The sequence below is a fragment of the Coregonus clupeaformis genome, chromosome 35, assembly GCF_020615455.1.
Source record: "Coregonus clupeaformis isolate EN_2021a chromosome 35, ASM2061545v1, whole genome shotgun sequence".
Taxonomy (NCBI): Eukaryota; Metazoa; Chordata; class Actinopteri; order Salmoniformes; family Salmonidae; genus Coregonus; species Coregonus clupeaformis.
Genome location: NC_059226.1, coordinates 13386876 through 13409341, shown reverse-complemented (window position 1 = coordinate 13409341; position 22466 = coordinate 13386876). Strand labels below are relative to the sequence as shown.

General features: G+C 44.6%; 1 protein-coding gene across 6 annotated transcripts in view; it reads right to left on the bottom strand.

Annotated features, from left to right (window-relative positions):
• ap2a1 (adaptor related protein complex 2 subunit alpha 1) overlaps nt 1-22466 on the bottom strand; it is a 60288-nt gene that overhangs the window by 14544 nt on the left and 23278 nt on the right. For 2 of the 6 annotated variants that reach the window (XM_045210837.1, XM_045210838.1), the window contains exons 3-16: nt 22163-22356; nt 20871-21000; nt 18331-18432; nt 17923-18182; nt 13590-13758; nt 13318-13455; nt 12167-12349; nt 11775-11872; nt 11265-11496; nt 8530-8709; nt 6557-6711; nt 6026-6085; nt 5396-5467; nt 3305-3387 (exon numbers count right to left, since the gene is read on the bottom strand). In XM_045210837.1, the coding sequence (XP_045066772.1) occupies nt 3305-3387; nt 5396-5467; nt 6026-6085; nt 6557-6711; nt 8530-8709; nt 11265-11496; nt 11775-11872; nt 12167-12349; nt 13318-13455; nt 13590-13758; nt 17923-18182; nt 18331-18432; nt 20871-21000; nt 22163-22356 (2056 nt within the window). The remainder of the gene's footprint in view (nt 1-3304; nt 3388-5395; nt 5468-6025; nt 6086-6556; nt 6712-8529; nt 8710-11264; nt 11497-11774; nt 11873-12166; nt 12350-13317; nt 13456-13589; nt 13759-17922; nt 18183-18330; nt 18433-20870; nt 21001-22162; nt 22357-22466) is intronic. The other 4 variants (XM_045210839.1, XM_045210840.1, XM_045210842.1 and 1 more) reach the window with 2 other exon arrangements.

The window sequence follows — 22466 nt, the reverse complement described above, 5'->3', positions numbered from 1 at the left end:
GTGGATGGAGCGAGACATGATGTCCCAGATGTGCTCAATTGGATTCAGGTCTGGGGAACGGGCGGGCCAGTCCATAGCATAATGCCTTCCTCTTGCAGGAACTGCTGACACACTCCAGCCACATGAGGTCTAGCATTGTCTTGCATTAGGAGGAACCCAGGGCCAACCGCACCAGCATATGGTCTCACAAGGGGTCTGAGGATCTCATCTCTGTACCTAATGGCAGTCAGGCTACCTCTGGCGAGCAAATGGAGGGCTATGCGGCCCCCCAAAAGAAATGCCACCCCACACCATGACTGACCCACCGCCAAATCGGTCATGCTGGAGGATGTTGCAGGCAGCAGAACGTTCTCCACGGCGTCTCCAGACTCTGTCACATGTGCTCAGTGTGAACCTGCTTTCATCTGTGAAGAGCACAGGGCGCCAGTGGCGAATTTGCCAATCTTGGTGTTCTCTGGCAAATGCCAAACGTCCTGCACGGTGTTGGGCTGTAAGCACAACCCACACCTGTGGACGTCGGGCCCTCATACCACCCTCATGGAGTCTGTTTCTTACCGTTTGAGCAGACACATGCACATTTGTGGCCTGCTGGAGGTCATTTTTCAGGGCTCTGGCAGTGCTCCTCCTGCTCCTCCTTGCACAAAGGCGGAGGTAGCGGTCCTGCTGCTGGGTTGTTGCCCTCCTACGGCCTCCTCCACGTCTCCTGATGTACTGGCCTGTCTCCTGGTAGCGCCTCCATGCTCTGGACACTACGCTGACAGACACAGCAAACCTTCTTGCCACAGCTCGCATGGATGTGCCATCCTGGATGAGCTGCACTACCTGAGCCACTTGTGTGGGTTGTAGACTCCGTCTCATGCTACCACTAGAGTGAAAGCACCGCCAGCATTCAAAAGTGACCAAAACATCAGCCAGGAAGCATAGGAACTGAGAAGTGGTCTGTGGTCACCACCTGCAAAGCAGTCCTTTATTGGGGGTGTCTTGCTAATTGCCTATAATTTCCACCTGTTGTCTATTCCATTTGCACAACAGCATGTGAAATGTATTGTCAATCAGTGTTGCTTCCTAAGTGGACAGTTTGATTTCACAGAAGTGTGATTGACTTGGAGTTACATTGTGTTGTTTAAGTGTTCCCTTTATATTTTTGAGCAGTGTGTATATATATATATATATATATATATATATATATATATATATATATATATATATATATATATATATATATACACACACACAGAGAATAGAGTCGGCCCGAGAATTGAACCCTGTGGCACCCCCATAGAGACTGCCAGAGGTCCAGACAACAGGCCCTCCGATTTGACACATTGAACTCTATCTGAGAAGTAGTTTGTGAACCAGGCGAGGCAGTCATTTGAGAAACCAAGGCTATTTAGTCTGCCAATAAGAATGCGGTGATTGACAGTCAAAAGCCTTGGCCAGGTCGATGAAGACGGCTGCACAGTACGGTCTTTTATCGATTGCGGTTATTATATTGTTTAGGACCTTGAGCGTGGCTGAGGTGCACCCATGACCAGCTCGGAAACCAGATTGCATAACGGAGAAGGTACGGTGGGATTCGAAATGGTCGGTGATCTGTTAACTAGGCTTTCAAATACTTTCGAAAGGCAGGGCAGGATGGATATAGGTCGGTTTAAACAACACAATACTAATGTTTTAACTTAGGAAGAGTTCAGAAATCAATATTTGGTGGAATAACCCTGATTTTCAATCACAGCTTTCATGCGTCTTGACATGCTCTCCACCAGTCTTTCACATTGATGTTGGGTGACTTTATGCCACTCCTGGCGCAAAAATTCAAGCAGCTCGGCTTTGTTTGATGGCTTGTGACCATCCATTTTCCAGGGTCTTGATCTGGTGGTCCTCCATCCACACCTTGATTGACCTGGCTGTGTGGCATGGCGCATTGTCCTGCTGGAAAAACCAATCCTCAGAGTTGGGGAACAATGTCACAGCAAAAGGAAGCAAGTTTTCTTCCAGGACAAACTTGTACGTGGCTTGATTCATGCGTCCTTCACAAAGACAAATCTGCCCGATTCCAGCCTTGCTGAAGCACCCCCAGATCATCACCGATCCTCCACCAATTTTCACAGTGGGTGTGAGACACTGTGGCTTGTAGGCCTCTCCAGGTCTCCGTCTAACCATTAGACAACCAGGTGTTGGGCAAAGCTGAAAATTGGACTCATCAGAGAAGATGACCTTACTCCAGTCCTCTACGGTCCAATCCTTATGGTCTTTTGCAAACCTCAGCCTGGCTCTTCTTTGCTTCTTAATGATGAAGGGCTTTTTTCTAGCTTTGCTCAACTTCAGCCCTGCCCCTAGGAGCCTGTTTCGAACCGTCCTCGCTGTGCACTTCACCCCAGCTGCCGTTTGCCATTATTTTTGTAGGTCACTTGATGTCATCCTACGGTTGTTGAGTGACATTCGAATGAGTTGGTCGGTCATCCCGGTCAGTAGCTTTGTTATCCCCAATGTCTGCTGCTTGACCTTGTTCTTATGAACCGCCGTCTTTGAAATTTTAAGGATGGAAGCAACCTGACGCTCACTGTATCCCTCTGCCAGTAAAGCCAGAATTGAACCCTTCTTTTCCTCAGTCAAAACTTTCCTTTTTAACTCTTCTTGCATGGTCAATAGTTATTTTTTGATTAATATTACTTTTGAGGTACTATTAGCACTGTTTTTGCCATCCAACTGGTCCTATTGCAAGAGGATACTTTTCCTCGTTAAATAAGATTTGGGTCAGGTGATCACCTAATCAGTACCTAATTCAGTAGAATGAGGTGTGCCTGTGTTGGAATTCAACAGACACTGGAATGGAATGGCTGTCATACATGTAGAGATGCTGATTTAAGAAAGATTTGCGGTGGTCTCTTAATTTTTTCCACAGCTGTATATATATATAGTTATGCATCATGCTCACTCACCTAACATCTAATGCATTATAGAAACTGAAGCGTACCCAACCACTGAATAAAACATTCTGTATACTAAAATGGACATGACAAAGCTAGGATGTGAACACAAATACAAAATGACGCCATCTATTACATTCTGTGCACGCTCAGACGTACTTACCAAAGCTATAGAACAGTACAGACATCAGTTCAATAAGGTTACAGCATATAGGCTAATGTATTTCACATGGGACTTACCTGCATGAAAAGGGTTAATACTTCAAGGGAAGAACCCTAACTTGAGACCCACACATAATGCAATCTCCCAGAACTCACATCAATGTGACAAATGTGACTTAGGATTCAAGCATTGTCTAGTAGCCCAAACTCACCCAGGTTCTGGCGGTACTCAGACTTGATGCCGATCTGAAGCAGCTGGTTCTCAAACAACACACCGTTGTTCTTACACACAAATCTGACAGGAGAGAGAGGGAGAAAGGGAGTGCGGGAGGGTGAATTAAAGTGTTAGGATTTATCATCATTTATCATTAACTGTTTATAACATGTCAATCATGCGGTGGTACATACATGACCTATAAGTTACTGTAACTCTTCAGTCATCCCATCCCATCCTATCCCAATATCAATTCACTCTGCAAGCAACCATATACAGTGGGGAGAACAAGTATTTGATACACTGCCGATTTTGCAGGTTTTCCTACTTACAAAGCATGTAGAGGTCTGTAATTTTTATCATAGGTACACTTCAACTGTGAGAGACGGAATCTAAAACAAAAATCCAGAAAATCACATTGTATGATTTTTAAGTAATTAATTTGCATTTTATTGCATGACATAAGTATTTGATACATCAGAAAAGCAGAACTTAATATTTGGTACAGAAACCTTTGTTTGCAATTACAGAGACCATACGTTTCCTGTAGGTCTTGACCAGGTTTGCACACACTGCAGCAGGGATTTTGGCCCACTCCTCGATACAGACCTTCTCCAGATGCTTCAGGTTTCGGGGCTGTCGCTGGGCAATACGGACTTTGAGCTCCCTCCAAAGATTTTCTATTGGGTTCAGGTCTGGAGACTGGCTAGGCCACTCCAGGACCTTGAGATGCTTCTTACGGAGCCACTCCTTAGTTGCCCTGGCTGTGTGTTTCGGGTCGTTGTCATGCTGGAAGACCCAGCCACGACCCATCTTCAATGCTCTTACTGAGGGAAGGAGGTTGTTGGCCAAGATCTCGCGATACATGGCCCCATCCATCCTCCCCTCAATACGGTGCAGTCGTCCTGTCCCCTTTGCAGAAAAGCATCCCCAAAGAATGATGTTTCCACCTCCATGCTTCACGGTTGGGATGGTGTTCTTGGGGTTGTACTCATCCTTCTTCTTCCTCCAAACACGGCGAGTGGAGTTTAGACCAAAAATCTATATTTTTGTCTCATCAGACCACATGACCTTCTCCCATTCCTCCTCTGGATCATCCAGATGGTCATTGGCAAACTTCAGACGGGCCTGGACATGCGCTTGCTTGAGCAGGGGGACCTTGCGTGCGCTGCAGGATTTTAATCCATGACGGCGTAGTGTGTTACTAATGGTTTTCTTTGAGACTGTGGTCCCAGCTCTCTTCAGGTCATTGACCAGGTCCTGCTGTGTAGTTCTGGGCTGATCCCTCACCTTCCTCATGATCATTGATGCCCCACGAGGTGAGATCTTGCATGGAGCCCCAGACCGAGGGTGATTGACCGTCATCTTGAACTTCTTCCATTTTCTAATAATTGCGCCAACAGTTGTTGCCTTCTCACCAAGCTGCTTGCCTATTGTCCTGTAGCCCATCCCAGCCTTGTGCAGTTCTACAATGTTATCCCTGATGTCCTTACACAGCTCTCTGGTCTTGGCCATTGTGGAGGTTGGAGTCTGTTTGATTGAGTGTGTGGACAGGTGTCTTTTATACAGGTAACGAGTTCAAACAGGTGCAGTTAATACAGGTAATGAGTGGAGAACAGGAGGGCTTCTTAAAGAAAAACTAACAGGTCTGTGAGAGCCGGAATTCTTACTGGTTGGTAGGTGATCAAATACGTATGTCATGCAATAAAATGCAAATTATTTACTTAAAAATCATACAATGTGATTTTCTGGATTTTTGTTTTAGATTCCGTCTCTCACAGTTGAAGTGTACCTATGATAAAAAATTACAGACCTCTACATGCTTTGTAAGTAGGAAAACCTGCAAAATCGGCAGTGTATCAAATACTTGTTCTCCCCACTGTAGATGTATCTTACCACACGTGAATGACCTAACGTAACAGATGTCATTGACATAAACACAGTTTATGTTTTGTGTCAATCCAGTAGGTTGTTTGATACCTTTGCTCGTGATAGCACCAAAAACAAGCTAGCCCCGCCGGAAAGAGAGAGATTGGGAGAGAGAGAAATGGATAGGGAGAGGGGAGGAGGAGCGAGAGAAAGCTCTTACTTGTTGAGAAGCTCGTCTGACTCGGGCAGAGGAGGGGCAGGATCCTCAGAGGCCGCAGAAGGGGGAGCAGAGCTGAGAGAAGGAAGGAGGGATGAAGCAAGGATGGATAAGGAGAGGTGGATGACAGCACCAACAGAAAAGGCAGGGGGGGTGTGAGAGAATGTAAAATGTGTTTGAAGGGGACCAAATGAATTACAGATAGAAAAAGGGAGAGAGAGAGGGGGAGGGAGAGAGAGAGGATGAGTGTGTTGAGGGAGACCCAAAGCAGTGAGGCATGACAAATAAAATGGAGGAAGGAGAACAAGAGAAAAAGCAGAGGTGGGTTAGTATGAGCACTTAAGATACAATTCACCAAAACTGACAGCATTAACAAAAATAATGAGAAGTATTTTGCTGGTTAAGAAAAAGAGTGGTACATGTATATATGAAGAAATATACAGCATAGGTAGGCTACAATTCCATAATCCAACAACCCACATGCAATAGAGGGTGCGTGTGTCCATGTGACTAGTCTAAGGTTGAGATGTCCATGCAGCCTTCCTAAATGGCTTTAGTTTAGATAAGAACAACAGTGTTCATGTGTGTTTAGGTGCAACATGACAGTCAGCCATCTTATTACTGGCCCCTTACTCCGAGTCACCAGGACCCTCCACCAATGGGGAGTCAGAGGCCTCGGGAGCGTGAAGAGCGCTGCCAATGTCCAATCACAATCGAGGACAAGAGACACACAAGCACGCAAAAACACAGAGAAAGGGAAATAGAGAAGGGGAAGGAGAGAAGGTAAGAAAAGAGAAAGACAGTCACATACACAGCAAGATAAAAAGAGAACAGATAAGATTACACATAGAAGACGCAGAGGAAACAAGAAGACTGACTGATAGAAAGACAGAGGACCAGCACATATCACAGACAGCAAGCGTCATAAGAATAAAACAACAACGCTCATTTTCAAGAGCTAGCTTCATATTCTACCACAGTGCATCTGGACAACTAAGACACATAACAACCACACCACAAACAACATCAAGTTGCTACTAGACACTGATCTTAGGTCGGTTTTGAATTTCTCCCCCTAAGGGTTAGCTTGGAGAGCGGGGGGTAATTTAGGTTATCCCAGATCTGTGTCTATGGGAGTCTTCTAGTCACAGGGTGAACATTCACCTCAGGAAGCCGTCGTCGTTCACGCCGGCAGAGGAGGCAGCAGGCCCCGCCTCTGAAAACACATCAACCAATAGGCTGCCTGCACTGGGAGCGGCCCCACTAACGGGAGCGGACGAACGAAGGCCAAGCAGATCCGCTGAAGGGGAGGGGGTGGACTGGAAGACAGAAAAAGATGGACAGAGAACAGAGGAAGGGAGAGAGAGGAAGGGAGCGAGATAGAGAGAGAGAGAGATAGAGAGAGAGAACAGAGAGAGAGAGAACAGAGGGAGAGAGAGAGACAACAATTGTATAATAATAGCAGTGCTTTGAGAATATATTGCTCAATATTAAACTAAATCCATTACACAGACAGTGATTGTGGTTTTTTCCAAAGCGTTCACCATCTCTTTCAACTGCTGCCAGTTTTCGAATACAAGTGATTTATGTCATTGTGCTGTGTCTTGTAATTGCTACAAACAAATTTCCCCTTCGTAGAACAACAAAGATGACAAGGGCGGGAGGGTCTACTAAGCTATCTATTAAGATGGTCATACTAAGGACCATTTAGCTATTTGATTTTTAATTTTAGGACCCCTTTAGGTATACATAATTTGGCCTTACTGCTATTAGAACCTAGAAACACATTGAATAACAGATTCATACATTGAAAAAAATTAATCAAAAGGAAGTTTGTTTTAAAGTGTCTGTCCTATATCTGAGAGATACACTACATGGCCAAAAGTATGTGGACACCAGCTTGTCGAATATCTCATTCCAAAATCATGGGCATTAATATGGAGTTGGTCCCCCCTTTGCTGCTATAAACAGCCTCCACTCTTCTGGGAAGGCTTTCCACTAGATGTTGGAACATTGCTGCGAGGACTTAGTGAGGTCAGGCACTGATGTTGGGCGATTAGGCCTGGCTAATCGTGTTCGATGGGGTTGAGGTCAGGGCTCTGTGCAGGCCAGTCAAGTTCAAGCACAGAATCGTCTAGAATCTCATTGTATGCTGTAGCGTTAAGAATTATCTTCACTGGAACTAAGGGGCCTAGCCCGAACCATGCAAAACAGCCCCAGACCATAATTCCTCCTCCACCAAACTTTAAAGTTGGCACTTTACAGTTTCCACTGCTCCAGAGCCCAATGGAGCCGATATTTACACCACTCCAGCCAACGCTTGGCATTGCGCATGGTGATCTTAGGTTTGTGTGCGGCTGCTCGGCCATGGAAACCCATTTCATGAAGCTCCCGACTAACAGTTCTTGTGCTGACCTTGCTTCCAGAGGCAGTTTGGAACTTGGTAGTGAGTGTTGCAACCGAGGACAGATGATTTTTACGCGTTACGCGCTTCAGCACTCAGCGGTCCCGTTCTGTGAGCTTGTGTGGCCTACCACTTCGCGGCTGAGCCATTGTTGCGCCTAGACTTCAGAATAACATACTTTTGTATATATAGTGTATATGAAAGATCAGGAAATTATTTAACCAATTTCTTTTGGCACTAAACTACTTCCATATTTACTTCCATTCATTTTTTAAACTGTTAACGGGCTACCTTCAGCCGAGTCTTGTGAGGCTTGTGGGCATCCTAGAGCAAAACAACCAACATGTACGTATTCATGAGAGTCTCATATTAGTGTGTAGTCCCAAACTGTTCGGGCACTACAGACAGATGTTGGCAGATCGGCAAAACAGACTTTAAAGCAAAACGGAGAACACCATCCTGTTCTTGATTCTCATCTTTCCATAGAGTGGTTCGGACGCTACTGACGTTTTCGTGAGAAGACCGATTTTCTGGATGTCTCATGGTCTGACAAACACCGCTGTAGTTTGGCCACCTTCCACTGCAGAAGGCCGCCATTGACGGATGCAGTGGATTGAGACACAGCCAATGCAAAAACATTTGTTTATCGACTCTTGGGGGGTTAATGCACTTATTTTGTTGGTAATAGGTGCCATTTGGGATGCAGATACAGTACATTGAATTGGATGCTCACAGCGTTAGAGGCTGCGATGGCAGCGTCGCCCCCCCTGTCCCCTCCACCATTGAGCTCTCCTCTCTCCTTGCCGTCCTCCAGCTCTACCGACACAGCACCCGGACCCTTCTTCTTCTTCAGCTTGGCCAAGATGGACGACTCCCTCTCTGGGAAGGGAGGCATCTCCTCCAGCACAGTGGCCTGAAGAGGCGGAAGGAGGGAGAGGGAGAGGAAAGGAGAGAAAGGGAGGGAGAGGAAAGGAGAGAAAGGGAGGGAGAGGAAAGGAGAGAAAGGGAGAGAGAGGGGGAAGGAGAGACAGAGAGACACCATTCTTTGACCAGGCAAGTCAATAAACAAGGCTCATGGTAGCTGTTGTTATGTGGTTACTGTTATGGCAATGTGACTAAACCAGTCACTGGGGTTACAGTTATGACTATTTACAAATCCTGTCAGGCCTGTGACCGTATTGCAACGTCCATGACCGTTGTTTAGGTTCACATTTGAAACACTGAACCGCAGCTGAACTCTGCAAGGTTGTTGTTGCTGCTCTGTGGCCTGCAGTCAAATCAAAATGTATTCTACAGTACCTTCAGAAAAGTATTCATAACCCTTGACTTTTTCCAAATGTTGTTGTGTTACAGCAACAGTTTTACAAAATGTATTAAAAGTGAATTGCTGAAATATCTTGAGTCAATAAGTATTCATACCCTTTGTTATGGCAAGCCTAAATAAGTTCAGGCGTAAAATTGTGCTTAACAAGTCACATAATAAGTTACATGGACAATAATTGTGTTTAACATGATTTTTGAATGACTACCTCATCTCTGTACCCCACACATGCAATTATCTGTAAGGTCCCTCAGTCAAGCAGTGAATTTCAAACACAAATTCAACCACAAAGACCAGGGAGGTTTTCCATTGCCTCGCAAAGAAGGGCAGCTATTGGTAGATGGGTAAAAAAAAAAGCTGATATTAAATACATGCATTCTGTTTGCAACAAGGCACTAAAATAATACTGCAAAAAATGTGGCAAACCCATTTACTTTTTATACTGAATACAAAGTGTTATGTTTGGTGCAAATCCAATACAACACATTACTTAGTACCACTCTCCATATTTTCAAGGATAGTGGTGGCTGCATCATGTTATTCATGAGTGGCGCAGTGGTCTAAGGCACTGCATCGCAGTGCTAACTGTGCCACTAGAGATCCTAGTTCGAATCCAGGCTCTGTCGCAGCCGGCCGCGACCAGGAGACTCATGGGCGGCGCACAATTGGCCCAGCGTCGTCCAGGGTAGGGGAGGGAATGGCCGGCAGGGATGTAGCTCAGTTGATAGAGCATGGCGTTTAAAACGCCAGGGTTGTGGGTTCGATTCCCACGGGGGGCCAGTATATATTTAAAAAAAGAAAAAAGAACAAATGTATTCACTAACTGCAAGTCGCTCTGGATAAGAGCGTCTGCTAAATGACTAAAATGTAAATGTAAAATGTTATGGGTATGCTTGTAATCGTTAAGGACTGTAGAGTTTTTCAGGATAAAAAGAAACGGAATGGAGCTAAGCACAGGCAAAATCCAAGAGGAAACTTGTTTCAGTCTGCTTTCCACCAGACACTGGGAGATGAATTCACCTTTCAGCAGGACAATAACCTAAAACAAGGTCAAATCTACACTGGAGTTGCTTACCAAGAAGACAGTGAATGTTTCCTGAGTGGCTGAGTTACAGTTTTGACATAACTCTGCTTGAATATCTATGCCAATACTTTAAAATGGCTGTCTAGCAATGATCAACAACAAATTTGACAGAGCTTGAAGAATTTTGAAAAGAATAATGGGCAAATATTGTACATTCCAGGAGTGCAAATATCTTAGAAACATACCCAGAAAGGCTCATAGCTGTAATCACTGCCAAAGGTGATTCTAACATGTATTGACTCAGCGGTGTGAATACTTACGTAAATTATATATTTCTGTATTTCATTTTCAATACATTTGCAAAGATTTCTAAAAACATGTTTTTACTTTATTTTGTGTAAATGGGTGAGATTACTATAATGTTTTAATCCATTTTTAATTCAGGCTGTAACAACAAAAATGTGGAATAAGTGAAGAGGTATTAATACTTTCCGAAGGCACTGTAAGTGCATTTAAAATGGCAACATACTTTGCAGTAAAAAAAACAACAAGAAAATTAAAAAAACAAGAGGCAATGAAAGATCAGTAAAATAACAGAAACACATGCAGAGCTGTGGTAGCCTGACGCCTCACACTACATTCTTCCTCTGCTCTGTTGTTCGCCACAGAGAGTCTGAAACGGCTACCGTAGAAGTCGTTTGTACGACTTTAAAATGAGGGGTGTTGTACAAAACAAATTAATCAGCGATTGGATATTCTAAGAAATCGAACCAATCAGATTATCAAAGTTGATAACGTCATCTTGTAGACCGGCTCTGGCCCAACCCATCCGTTTCTGGGACCAATCTGAACTGTAAAAATGTGTTCACATTCGTGAAATCGTCGGGGAGAGGGGCAAATCCAGATTCATGGCGGAAAAGAAACATCAGTTGGTCAGAGCGATGTGGAAGGGTAGCCAGGTAAGAGCTGCGTGTGTAGTGGTAACACTCCCTGGCACAGTCACATATACCACTCACCACTGGAGACCAGGGTTCGATCCCTGTGCCCACCCTTCCAACCAGTCTCAATAAAGTGTCAGAACACCTACAAATATATATCTTTTTTTACAGATCAAAATCCTCACCAGGACATCGGTGCTGGCGATGGAGGAGAGCTTGAGGTACTCCACGGCCCTCTGCTGCAGCTCCACGTCAGAGTTCCTGATCTGGCTGTCGGAGCGAAGCACCTCCTGGATGGTGGCCTTGGTCTCTGGGAACAGGTTGATGAACTTGATGTAGGCGGAGAGCAGCAGGGCGCGTGTGGGCACCGAACACAGGTGGAACTTAGAGTGGAGCAGGTTGAACTGGACCAGAGGGCTGGAGACAGGGATGAGAAAGAGGAGAGTGAGAGATGAGAGAGAGAGAGAAAGAGGAGCGGTACGGAGATAAAATGATAGCGGGAAGAGAGAGAAGAGAGGATGTGAATGGAGAAGAAGATGGAGAGAGAGGATGACAAAAAGGTAGAACCATAAAAAGAAAAGAGAGAAAGAGGGGGAAGAAAAACCTGATTAATACATCAGAAAACAAGAGGAGCCGCATATTTGTGTGCGTCTCAGGTTGATGATGTCACTGGTGTGGGAGAGGCCACCACTCACCTGGAGCGGGGGTCCCCGGCGATGAGGTTTCCAAACTCTCCCAGGATGTACCCCCCCACCTTCACCATGTTCTCATGACAGGCTGGGGCCTGTAGCGCCTGAAGAGGGGGCGGAGGGGGACAGTTAAAAAGTAATTTGAACTTGAATTTGAATTTTATGATAGCCAAATGCTATGGGTCAGGGCAGTGTTCATTAGGCACCAAACAGAAACAAATTACTCAAACAGGGAGGACTTAATAAAAAAAAAAACACTGGTTTTTGATTCCCTTGCAATAGTTTAAAAAACGTTTTCACCCTAATGTACTCAACCAGGGAATATGATTGAGGAATTTCCAAGCTGAGACAAAAAGAGCAGGTTGGATCCAGAAGTATCCGGCTTGGGGAACCCCTACCTCAAAGACGGTCTTGGCGGCGTAGCCCTGCACGTCGTCGCGGTTGATGACAATCTGGATGACGCGGTACCACACCTCCTCGCTGACGTAGTCCCCGGCAATGCGGATGAGGTTAAGGATGGTGTCCACATACCATGAGTAGTCCACCGCATACTTCTCTGCCAGGATGGCCACCTTCAACACCTGGGAGAGAGGTAGCAGAGGTTATACCAGGGGTTCCCAAACTTGTTTGGCCCACAACCCCATTTTGACATCTGAAAATTCTTGCGACCCCACCCATGTGATTAAAAAATAATAATTAACAGCCATGTTTCCTTTTTTATTTGGGGCTATGGCAGTCAATTGAAAAACATTCTAACAGTATTTCTGATTGTCTTCTCAACTCACCATCACATACTTTTAATGTGGAGCAGTCAATTGCAAATTAGTCTGACATAATCTTATCTCACCACCACTAATGAGATGGATGTGCTTGTTGCATGTCACGCCGGAGCTTCTCAAAGTCAAGGGGCGTGGTCGACAGTGCGCATCTTATCTTTGCTGTCACATCCAACCTGGATCGATATTTGGTTTTAATGCAGACGAGAGCACGGAATCCAGCTTCACACAGATATGAGCTGGCGAAGGGTAGCCTACCATAAATGTTATGGTGCTTTCAAGACAACTCGGATTATGACATCAGTGATCTTTAGGTCGGAAAGTCAGAGCTCTAGAAAGAGGCCCGAATTCCCGAGTTGGAATTCCGAGTTGGATGACCGTTCAAAACTATTTTTCCCTAGTCGGTGCTGATTTTCTTTCCGAGTTCCCAGTTGTCTTGAACGCACAGATGTCGGAAGTGTGAGATTATCTTTTATATTCAAATAATTTTTATTTTTATTTTTAAGGTTAACCACATTACAATGATTTGGAGATATATATATCGTATCGTCTTTGTATGTTTTTTAAATGTAATTCTGTTTGATTTTTTTTCTCAGGATTTTGGAAACTCTCCCGCGACACCACCATTTTCATATCAGGCGACCCCTAGTTTGGGAACCGCTGGGTTACACACAGACACATAAATAAAAAAACACAAAGACACACATGCAGGCATACACCCAGAAGCACTCAGAGGGGGAAAACATACAACATACACACGCGAAGACGCGTACCATCTCCTCTCTGATTGAGTAGTCGGCTGTCTCCAGGTAGCTGAGCATCTCGGCAACGATCTGCTTGGCGTTGCTACGGTCACACATGGCGTAGAGCAGGTCAGCAGCCCTCTGGCGAACACTCACATCCCTCTCAGTCTGGAGAGAAAAAGAGAAGGTATAAAATGTTACAAAAACCATCAACGTGCTTAAAACAAAGTGTTCATCAAAAAAGCAGTGTCTCGTCTGAGCAGGGTGAGTGTGTGTGTAGCGTGCGTTTGACCGAGACAGACCTTGAGTGCGTTGATGACCGTCTCGATGTGGGTCTTGACAGCCTCATGGGAGAACTCAGAGCTGGCCAGGGTACACATGCTCTCCAGAGCCAGGTAGCGCAGGTTGGTCTCTCTGTGCTGCAGGAACTGACCCAGCTGGTTACAGGCACGCACCAGCAGGTTGGGCTCACTGGAGAGGGGGAGGTAGGTGGAGGGAGATGGGGAAAATAATAGTGAGCCACCACCACACCATCATTGCCATTCTTTAGGTTTAGGATGACAAAGAGAGACAGAGAGAGAGATACACAGAGAGAGGGAGAGAGTATAAAGGGGCATATACTGTGTGTGTGTGTGTGTGTGTAAAAAATTAAATACATACCCCTTGACTTATTCCACTTTATTCTGTTACAGGCTGAATTCAAAATGGATCAAATTGATTTTTCTCTCACCCATCTACACACAATACCCCATAACGACAAAGTGAAAACACGTTTTTAGAAATGTTAGCAAATTTATTGAAATGAAATACAGTATTCAATAAAGTATTCAATACATGTTAGAATCACCTTTGGCATCGATTGCAGCTGTGAGTCCAAAGTGTAATCAATAACTTCACCATGCTCAAAGGGATATTCAATGTCTGCTTTTTTTAAATGATTACCCATCTACCAATAGGTGCCCTTTTTTTGCGAGGCATTGGAAAACCTCCCTGGTCTTTGTGGTTGAATCTGTGTTTGAAATTCACAGCTCGACTGAGGGATCTTACAGATAATTGTATGTGTGGGGTACAGAGATAAGGTAGTCATTCAAAAATCATGTTAAGGGCCTCAAGAGTGGCGCAGCGGTCTAAGGCACTGCATTGCAGTGCTCGAGGCGTCACTACAGACCCAGGTTCGATTCCAGGGTCGTGTTTCAGAGGACGCATGGCTCTCGACCTTCGCCTCTCCCGAGTCCGTACGGGAGTTGCCGCGATGGGACAAGACCATAACTACCAATTGGATATCACGAAATTGAGGAGAAAAAGGGGTTAAAAAATATATATCATGTTAAACACTATTATTGCATACAGAGTGAGTCCATGCAACTTATTATGTGACTTGTTAAGCAAATGTTTACTCCTGAACTTGTTTAGGCTTGGGGTTGAATACTTATTGACTCAAGACATTCCAGCTTTTCATTTTTTATTAATTTGTAGAAATGTGTAAAAACATAATTCCACTTTGACATTATGGAGTATTGTGTGTAGACCAGTGATACAATATCTACATTCAATACATTTTAAATTCAGGCTGTAACAACAAAATGTGGAAAAAGTCAAGGGGTGTGAATCCTTTCTGAAAGCACTGTATACAGTTGAAGTCGGAAGTTTACATACACTTAGGTTGGAGTCATTAAAACTTGTTTTTCAACCACTCCACAAATTTCTTGTTAACAAACTATAGTTTTGGCAAATCGGTTAGGACATCTACTTTGTGAATGACAAGTAATTTTTCCAACAATTGTTTACTGACAGATTATGTAATTTATGTAACTATAATTCACTGTATCACAATTCCAGTGGGTCAGAAGTTTACATACGCTAAGTTGACTGTGCCTTTAAACAGCTTGGAAAATTCCAGAAAATGATGTCATGACTTTAGAAGCTACTGATAGGCTAATTGACATCATTTGAGTCAATTGGAGGTGGACCTGTGGATTTATTTCAAGGCCTACCTTCAAACTCAGTGTCTCTTTGCTTGACATCATGGGAAAATCAAATCAGCCAAGACCTCAGAAAAAATGTGTAGACCTCCACAAGTCTGGTTCATCCTTGGGAGCAATTTCCAAAACGCCTGAAGGTACCACGTTCATCTGTACAAACAATAGTATGCAAGTATAAACACCATGGGACCACGCAGCTGTCATACCGCTCAGGAAGGAGACGCGTTCTGTCTCCTAGAGATTAACGTACTTTGGTGCGAAAAGTGCAAATCAATCCCAGAAGAGCAGCAAAGGACCTTCTGAAGATGCTGGAGGAAACAGGTACAAAAGTATCTATATCCACAGTAAAACGAGTCCTATACCGACATAACCTGAAAGGTTCAGCAAGGAAGAAGCCACTGCTCCAAAACAGCCATAAAAAAAACAGACTACGGTTTGCAACTGCACATGGGGACAAAGACCATACTTTTTGGAGAAATGGCCTCTGGTCTGATGAAACAAAAATAGAACTGTTTGGCCATAATGACCATCGTTATATTTGGAGGAAAAAGGGGGCGGCTTGCAAGCCGAAGAACACCATCCCAACCGTGAAGCACGGGGTTGGCAGCATCATGCTGTGGGGGTGCTTTGCTGCAGGAGGGACTGGTGCACTTCACAAAATAGATGGCATCATGAGGAAGGAAAATTATGTGGATATATTGAAGCAACATCTCAAGACATCAGTCAGGAAGTTAAAGCTTGGTCGCAAATGGGTCTTCCAAATGGACAATGACCTCAAGCAAACTTCCAAAGTTGTGGCAAAATGGCTTATGGACAACAAAGTCAAGGTATTGGTGTTGCCATCACAAAGCCCTGACCTCAATCCTACAGAACATTTGTGGGCAGAATTGAAAAGGCGTGTGCGAGCAAGGAGGCCTACAAACCTGACTCAGTTACACCAGCTCTGTCAGGGGCACTGAGCCAAAATTCACCCAACTTACTGTGGGAAGCTTGTGGAAGGCTACCCGAAACGTTTGATTCAAGTTAAACAATTTATAGGCAATGCTACCAAATACTAATTGAGTGTATGTAAACTTCTGACCCACTGGGAATGTGATGAAAGAAATAAAAGCTTAAATAAATAATTCTCTCTACTATTATTCTGACATTTGACATTCTTAAAATAAAGTGGTGATCCTAACTGACCTAAGACAGGGAATGTTTACTAGGATTAAATGTCAGGAATTGTGAAAAACTGAGTTTAAATGTATTTGGCTAAGGTGTATGTAAACTTCCGACTTCAACTGTGTATACACTGAGTGTACAAACATTAGGAACACCTTCCTAATATGGAGTTGCACCCCCCTTTGCCCTCAGAACAGCCTCAATTCGTCGGGGCATGGATTCTACAAGGTGTACACTGAGTACACAAAACATTAGCAACACCTGCTCTTTCCATGACATAGACTGATCAGGTGAATCCAGGTGAAAGCAATGATCCCTTATTGATGTCACTTGCTTAATCCACTTCAAATCAGTGTAAATGAAGGGGAGGAGACAGGTTAAGACTTGAGACAATTGAGACATGGATTGTGTATGTGTGCCATTCAGAGGGTGAACGGGCAAGACAAAATATTTAAGTGCCTTTGAACTGGGTATGGTAGTAGGTGCCAGGAGCACCGGTTTGTGTCAAGAACTGCAATGCTGCTGGGTTTTTCACGCTCAACAGTATCCCATCGCTCGTCGTCCTCACCAGGGTCTTGACCTGACTGCAGTTTGGCGTCGTAACCGACATCAGTGGGCAAATGCTCCCCTTTGATGGCCACTAGCACGCAGGCGAATCCCGGTTTCAACTGTACCGGGCAGATGGCAGACGTATGGGCGAGCGGTTTGCTGATGTCAACATTGTGAACAGTGTGCCCCATGGTGGCGGTGGGGTTGTGGTATGGGCAGGCATAAGCTACGGACAATGAACACAATTGCATTTTATCAATGGCAATTTGAATACACAGAGATACCATGACAATAATCTGAGGCCCATTGTCGTGCCATTCATCCGCTGCCATCACCTCATGTTTCAGCATGATAATGCACGGCCCCATGTCGCAAGGATCTGTACACAATTCCTGGAAGCTGAAAATGTCCCAGTTCTTCCATGGCCTGCATACTCAGACATGTCACCTATTGAGCATGTTTGGGATGCTCTGGATCGACTTGTACGACAGCGTGTTCCAGTTCCCGCCAGTTTCCAACAACTTTGCACAGTCATTGAAGAGGAGTGGGACAACATTCCACAGGCCACAATCAACAGCCTGATCAACCATATGCGAAGGAGATGTGTTGCGCTGCATGAGGCAAATGGTGGTCACACCAGATATGGACTGGTTTTCTGATCCACGCCCTTACCTTTTTTTTCAAGGTATCTATGATCAACAGATGCATATCTGTATTCCTAGTCATGTGAAATCCATAGATTAGGGCCTAATGAACTGTAACTCAGTAAAATCGTTGAAATTGTTGCACGTTGCGTTAATATTTTTGTTCAGTGTATATGTGAGAAAGAGAGAGAGAAACAGAGAGAGAAAAATAAAGAGAAATATACAGAGAAAGAGATACTGAAAGAGGGAGAGAAAAAGACAGAGCGAGAAGAAGAAGAAATAGACAGCCCCCTCACCTGTCGTAGTGGATGATGAGCGAGATGGCCTCGAACAAGATGGCGTTCTTGGCGTTGGAGTGCTGCACCTTTTTGGACTTGGGTGGTTCCTGGGCCTTGTTCAGGATGGTCTCCAGACACTCCACCAGGCGGCCCTTCACGGCACCATCCTCCGGCGGGGGGTAGCACTGCAGCAGGCGCAACAGTTTACAGGACAGCCACGGGGCTGGGACAAAGTAGTAGGTGTAGTCCTGCAGGTCAGTGGAGGCTGACGACACAATCTGGAGAAGAAGAAAGGAAGGAGGAGAAAGTGAGATTGGTTGAAATCTTGGTGATTGAGACAGAGGCAAAGGGAGGATGGATTACTGGACTGACATACATGATTTTATAGGTATACATGCACACATGCATACACACACACACACACACCCTGCTCAGACGAGACACGGCCAGGGACACACAGGTTTTGAACTCATCTGGGTTCTTCGAGCTGAGACAGGTGATGAGGGAGATGGCTGCCGTGACAACACCCTGCGAGAGAGAGAAACACGCTCATCATCAGAAACAATAGTAACACCTAAACGGCATAAACTTCAACCTTACAGTCTCAATGAAGTCAGTAGTTATGTTGCAACATCCAAACCAGCGTACCACTTAGAATACATACAGTGCCTTGCAAAAGTATTCATCCCCCTTGGCGTTTTTCCTATTTTGTTGCATTCCAACCTGATTTTTATTTGGATTTCATGTAATGGACACACACAAAATAGTCCAAATTGGTGAAGTGAAATGAAAAAAATTACTTCTAAAAAACGGAAAAGTGGTGCTTGCATATGTATTCACCCCCTTTGCTATGAAGCCCCTAAATAAGATCTGGTGTAACCAATTACCTTCAGAAGTCACATAATTAGTTAAATAAAGTCCACCTGTGTGCAATCTAAGTGTCACATGATCTCAGTATATATACACCTGTTCTGAAAATCCCCAGAGTCTGCAACACCACTAAGCAAGGGGCACCAATAAGCAAGGGACACCACCAAGCAAGCAGCACCATGAAGACCAAGGAGCTCTTCAAACAGGTCAGGGACAAAGTTGTGGAGAAGTACAGATCAGGGTTGGGTTATAAAAAAATATCAGAAACTTTGAACATCCCACGGAGCACCATTAAATCCATTATTAAAAAATGGAACGAATATGGCACCACAACAAACCTGCCAAGAGAGGGTCGCCCACCAAAACTCACGGACCAGGCAACAAGGGCATTAATCAGAGAGGCAACAAAGAGACCAAAGATAACCCTGAAGGAGCTGCATAGCTCCACAGCGGAGATTGGAGTATCTGTCCATAGGACCACTTTAAGCCGTACACTCCACAGAGCTGGGCTTTATGGAAGAGTGGCCAGAAAAAAGCCATTGCTTAAAGAAAAAAATAAGCCAAAAAGCATGTGGGAGACTCCCCAAACATATGGAAGAAGGTACTCTGGTCAGATGAGACAAAAATTGAGCTTTTTAGCCATCAAGGAAACACTATGTCTGGCGCAAACCCAACACCTCTCATCACCCCGAGAACACAATCCCCACAGTGAAGCATGGTGGTGGCAGCATCATGCTTTGGGGATGTTTTTCCATTGGCAGGGACTGGGAAACTGGTCAGAATTGAAGGAATGATGGATGGCACTAAATACAGGGAATATCTTGACGGAAACCTGTTTCAGCCTTCCAGAGATTTGAGACAGGGACGGAGGTTCACCTTCCAGCAGGACAATGACCCTAAGCATACTGCTAAAGCAACACTCAAGTTGTTTAAAGGTAAACATTTAAATGTCTCGGAATGGCCTAGTCAAAGCCCAGACCTCAATCCAATTGAGAATCTGTGGTCTGACTTAAAGATTGCTGTACACCAGCGGAACCCATCCAACTTGAAGGAGCTGGAGCAGTTTTGCCTTGAAGAATGGGTAAAAATCCCAGTGGCTAGATGTGCCAAGCTTATAGAGACATACCCCAAGAGACTTGCAGCTGTAATTGCTGCAAAAGGTGGCTCTACAAAGTATTGACTTTGGGGGGTGAATAGTTATGCACGCTCAAGTTTATTTCTTATTTATTTCACAATAAAAAATATTTTGCATCTTCAAAGTGGTAGGCATGTTGTGTAAATCAAAGGATACAAACCATTTAAATTCCAGGTTGTAAGGCAACAAAATAGGAAAAATGCCAAGGGGGGTGAATACTTTCGCAAGCCACTGTAACCAATGCATTGCTTCATACTAAGATATCACCCTCGGTGGGGTTGTAAGCAACCGGATTCATACGATTTTCAGGGGAAATGGAAGAGAGAGCCTGTGACGCGACTTACGCTTTTGGACATTAACAAGGCGACACTCCATCTTAACTCCTCCTCCACATTTACTGCATTGTTAGAACAGTGCAGAAGATAACCTCCCATGACAGTTTTTTGTTGTTGTTGTCAAGACCAGTATCTGAGGCATCTATTTAAAGGCATTTATTTTATGTCTGCTACGTTAAGTTACTCTGGCTGCATTTAGAGAGACAGCTCAATTCTGTCCTTTTTTTCACTAATTGGTCTTTTGACCAATCAGATCAGCTCTGAAAAAGATCTGATGTGATTGGTAAAAAGACTAATTAGTGGGGGAAAAAATCTGAATTGGGCTGCCTGTGTAAACACAGCCTAAGAGTAGCATTCTAGACTAGTGTAGACATTGTAACAGAGCCAGCTAGCGCCACCTATTGGCCTGGAAGATAAATGCACTAGCACACCTGATTCAACCTGTTAAATCAGGGGCGTATTCCTTAGTGCAGCAAACCGCTTTGCAATGGAAAATGTTTTGCAACGAAAGCAAATGTTTCTAATTAGACAAATTCAGTTTAGTCACTCCCCGGTTTTACTGTTTGATTCCTAGTGAATAAACCCCAGGTGTGCTAGTGTTGGGCTGGAGCAGAAATGTCTCTCACCATGTGCTGGTCGTTGAGGAGGTGCACCACCCGGGAGGTCCACTCCCCCATCAGAACCAGGTCTGGGGAGGCCTTGTACAGACGCAGAAGACACAGGGCAGCAGACTGCTTCACACTGTCCATGGTGTCCCTGGCAATCACATCACAAACAACACAATGCTCACTATTTGTATTTATATTTATTATGGATCCCTATTAGCTGCTGCCAAGGCAGTTATACCATTTTAAAAACATTACAACACATTCCTTACAGAATTCACAACACACTAAGTGTGTGCCCTCAGGCCCATACTCCACTACCACATACCTACAACACAAAATCCATGTGTACGTGTGTGTATAGTGCGTATGTTATGATGTGTGTGTATGCATGTGTCTGTGCATATGGTTGTGTTGCTTCACAGTATTTTTATCAGTTTTTTAAATCTGATTCTAATGCTTGCATCGGTTACCTGATGAGGAATAGAGTTCCATGTAGTCATGGCTCTATGTAGTACTGTGCGCCTCCCATAGTCTGTTCTGGACTTGGGGACTGTGAAGAGACCTCTGGTTGCATGTCTTGTGGGGTATGCATGGGTGTCTGAGCTGTGTGCTAGTAGTTTAAAAATAGACAGCTCGGTGCTTTCAACATGTCAATACCTCTCACAAAGTGGTGATTAAGTCAATCTCTCCTCTACTTTGAGCCAGGAGAGATTGACATGCATATTATTAATGTTTGCTCTCTGTGTACATCCAACGGCCAGCCGTACTGCCCTGTTCTGAGCCAAGAGCAGCGCTTTATTATGGACAGACTTCTCCCCGTCTTAGCTACTGTTGTATCAATGTTTTGACCATGACAGTTTACAATCCAGGGTTACTCCAAGCAGTTTAGTCACCTCAACTTGCTCAATTTCCACATTATTTATTACAAGATTTAGTTAAGGTTTAGTGAATGATTTGTCCCAAATACAATGCTATAAAGGACTACCAGTCTCCAACAACTCTGGTCCTGGAAAGATATTGTCTGTACCGCAGATTTTTTCTAACCATGCTGTTATAGCATATTAATACAAAGAAAATCAAGTCCTCTCCGTGTCCTCAGTCCCCCTCCCCCCTTCCTCCATTTGCCTCTCCGGTCTCCTCACCCTCCCTTCCTCCATCCCTCTCTTCCCAACCCCTCCCTCTGACAAATGTTGTTGTAAAAAGGCATTTAAGAATACAATTTGACTGACTGACTGCTCTCTCCCTCTACCCCGACTCTCCCTCATTACTCCTCCCTCTCCTCCTGCTCTCTCCATCCCCTCCATTCTTACCCGGCCACCAGAATGCGTGGGATCTCTCCAGCGAAGGCCTCGGCCATCTCGCGGCTGCCCACGTTGGCGATGCAGTGCAGAGACAGGCACATGAAGGTGGGGTTGCGGCTAGACAGGTCGTTCTTGATGGCGTTGTTGATGAGGCGGATCAGCTCGCTGTTGCTGTTCACCAGCACCGAGATGAACAGGTAGCCCTGGGAGGGGAGAGAGGGAGGGAGGGAAGAGGGAGGGAGAGATCAGTCAATCATTTTTTATTTGTATAGCCCTTTTTACAACATTTGACACAAAGTGGTTCACAGTAACC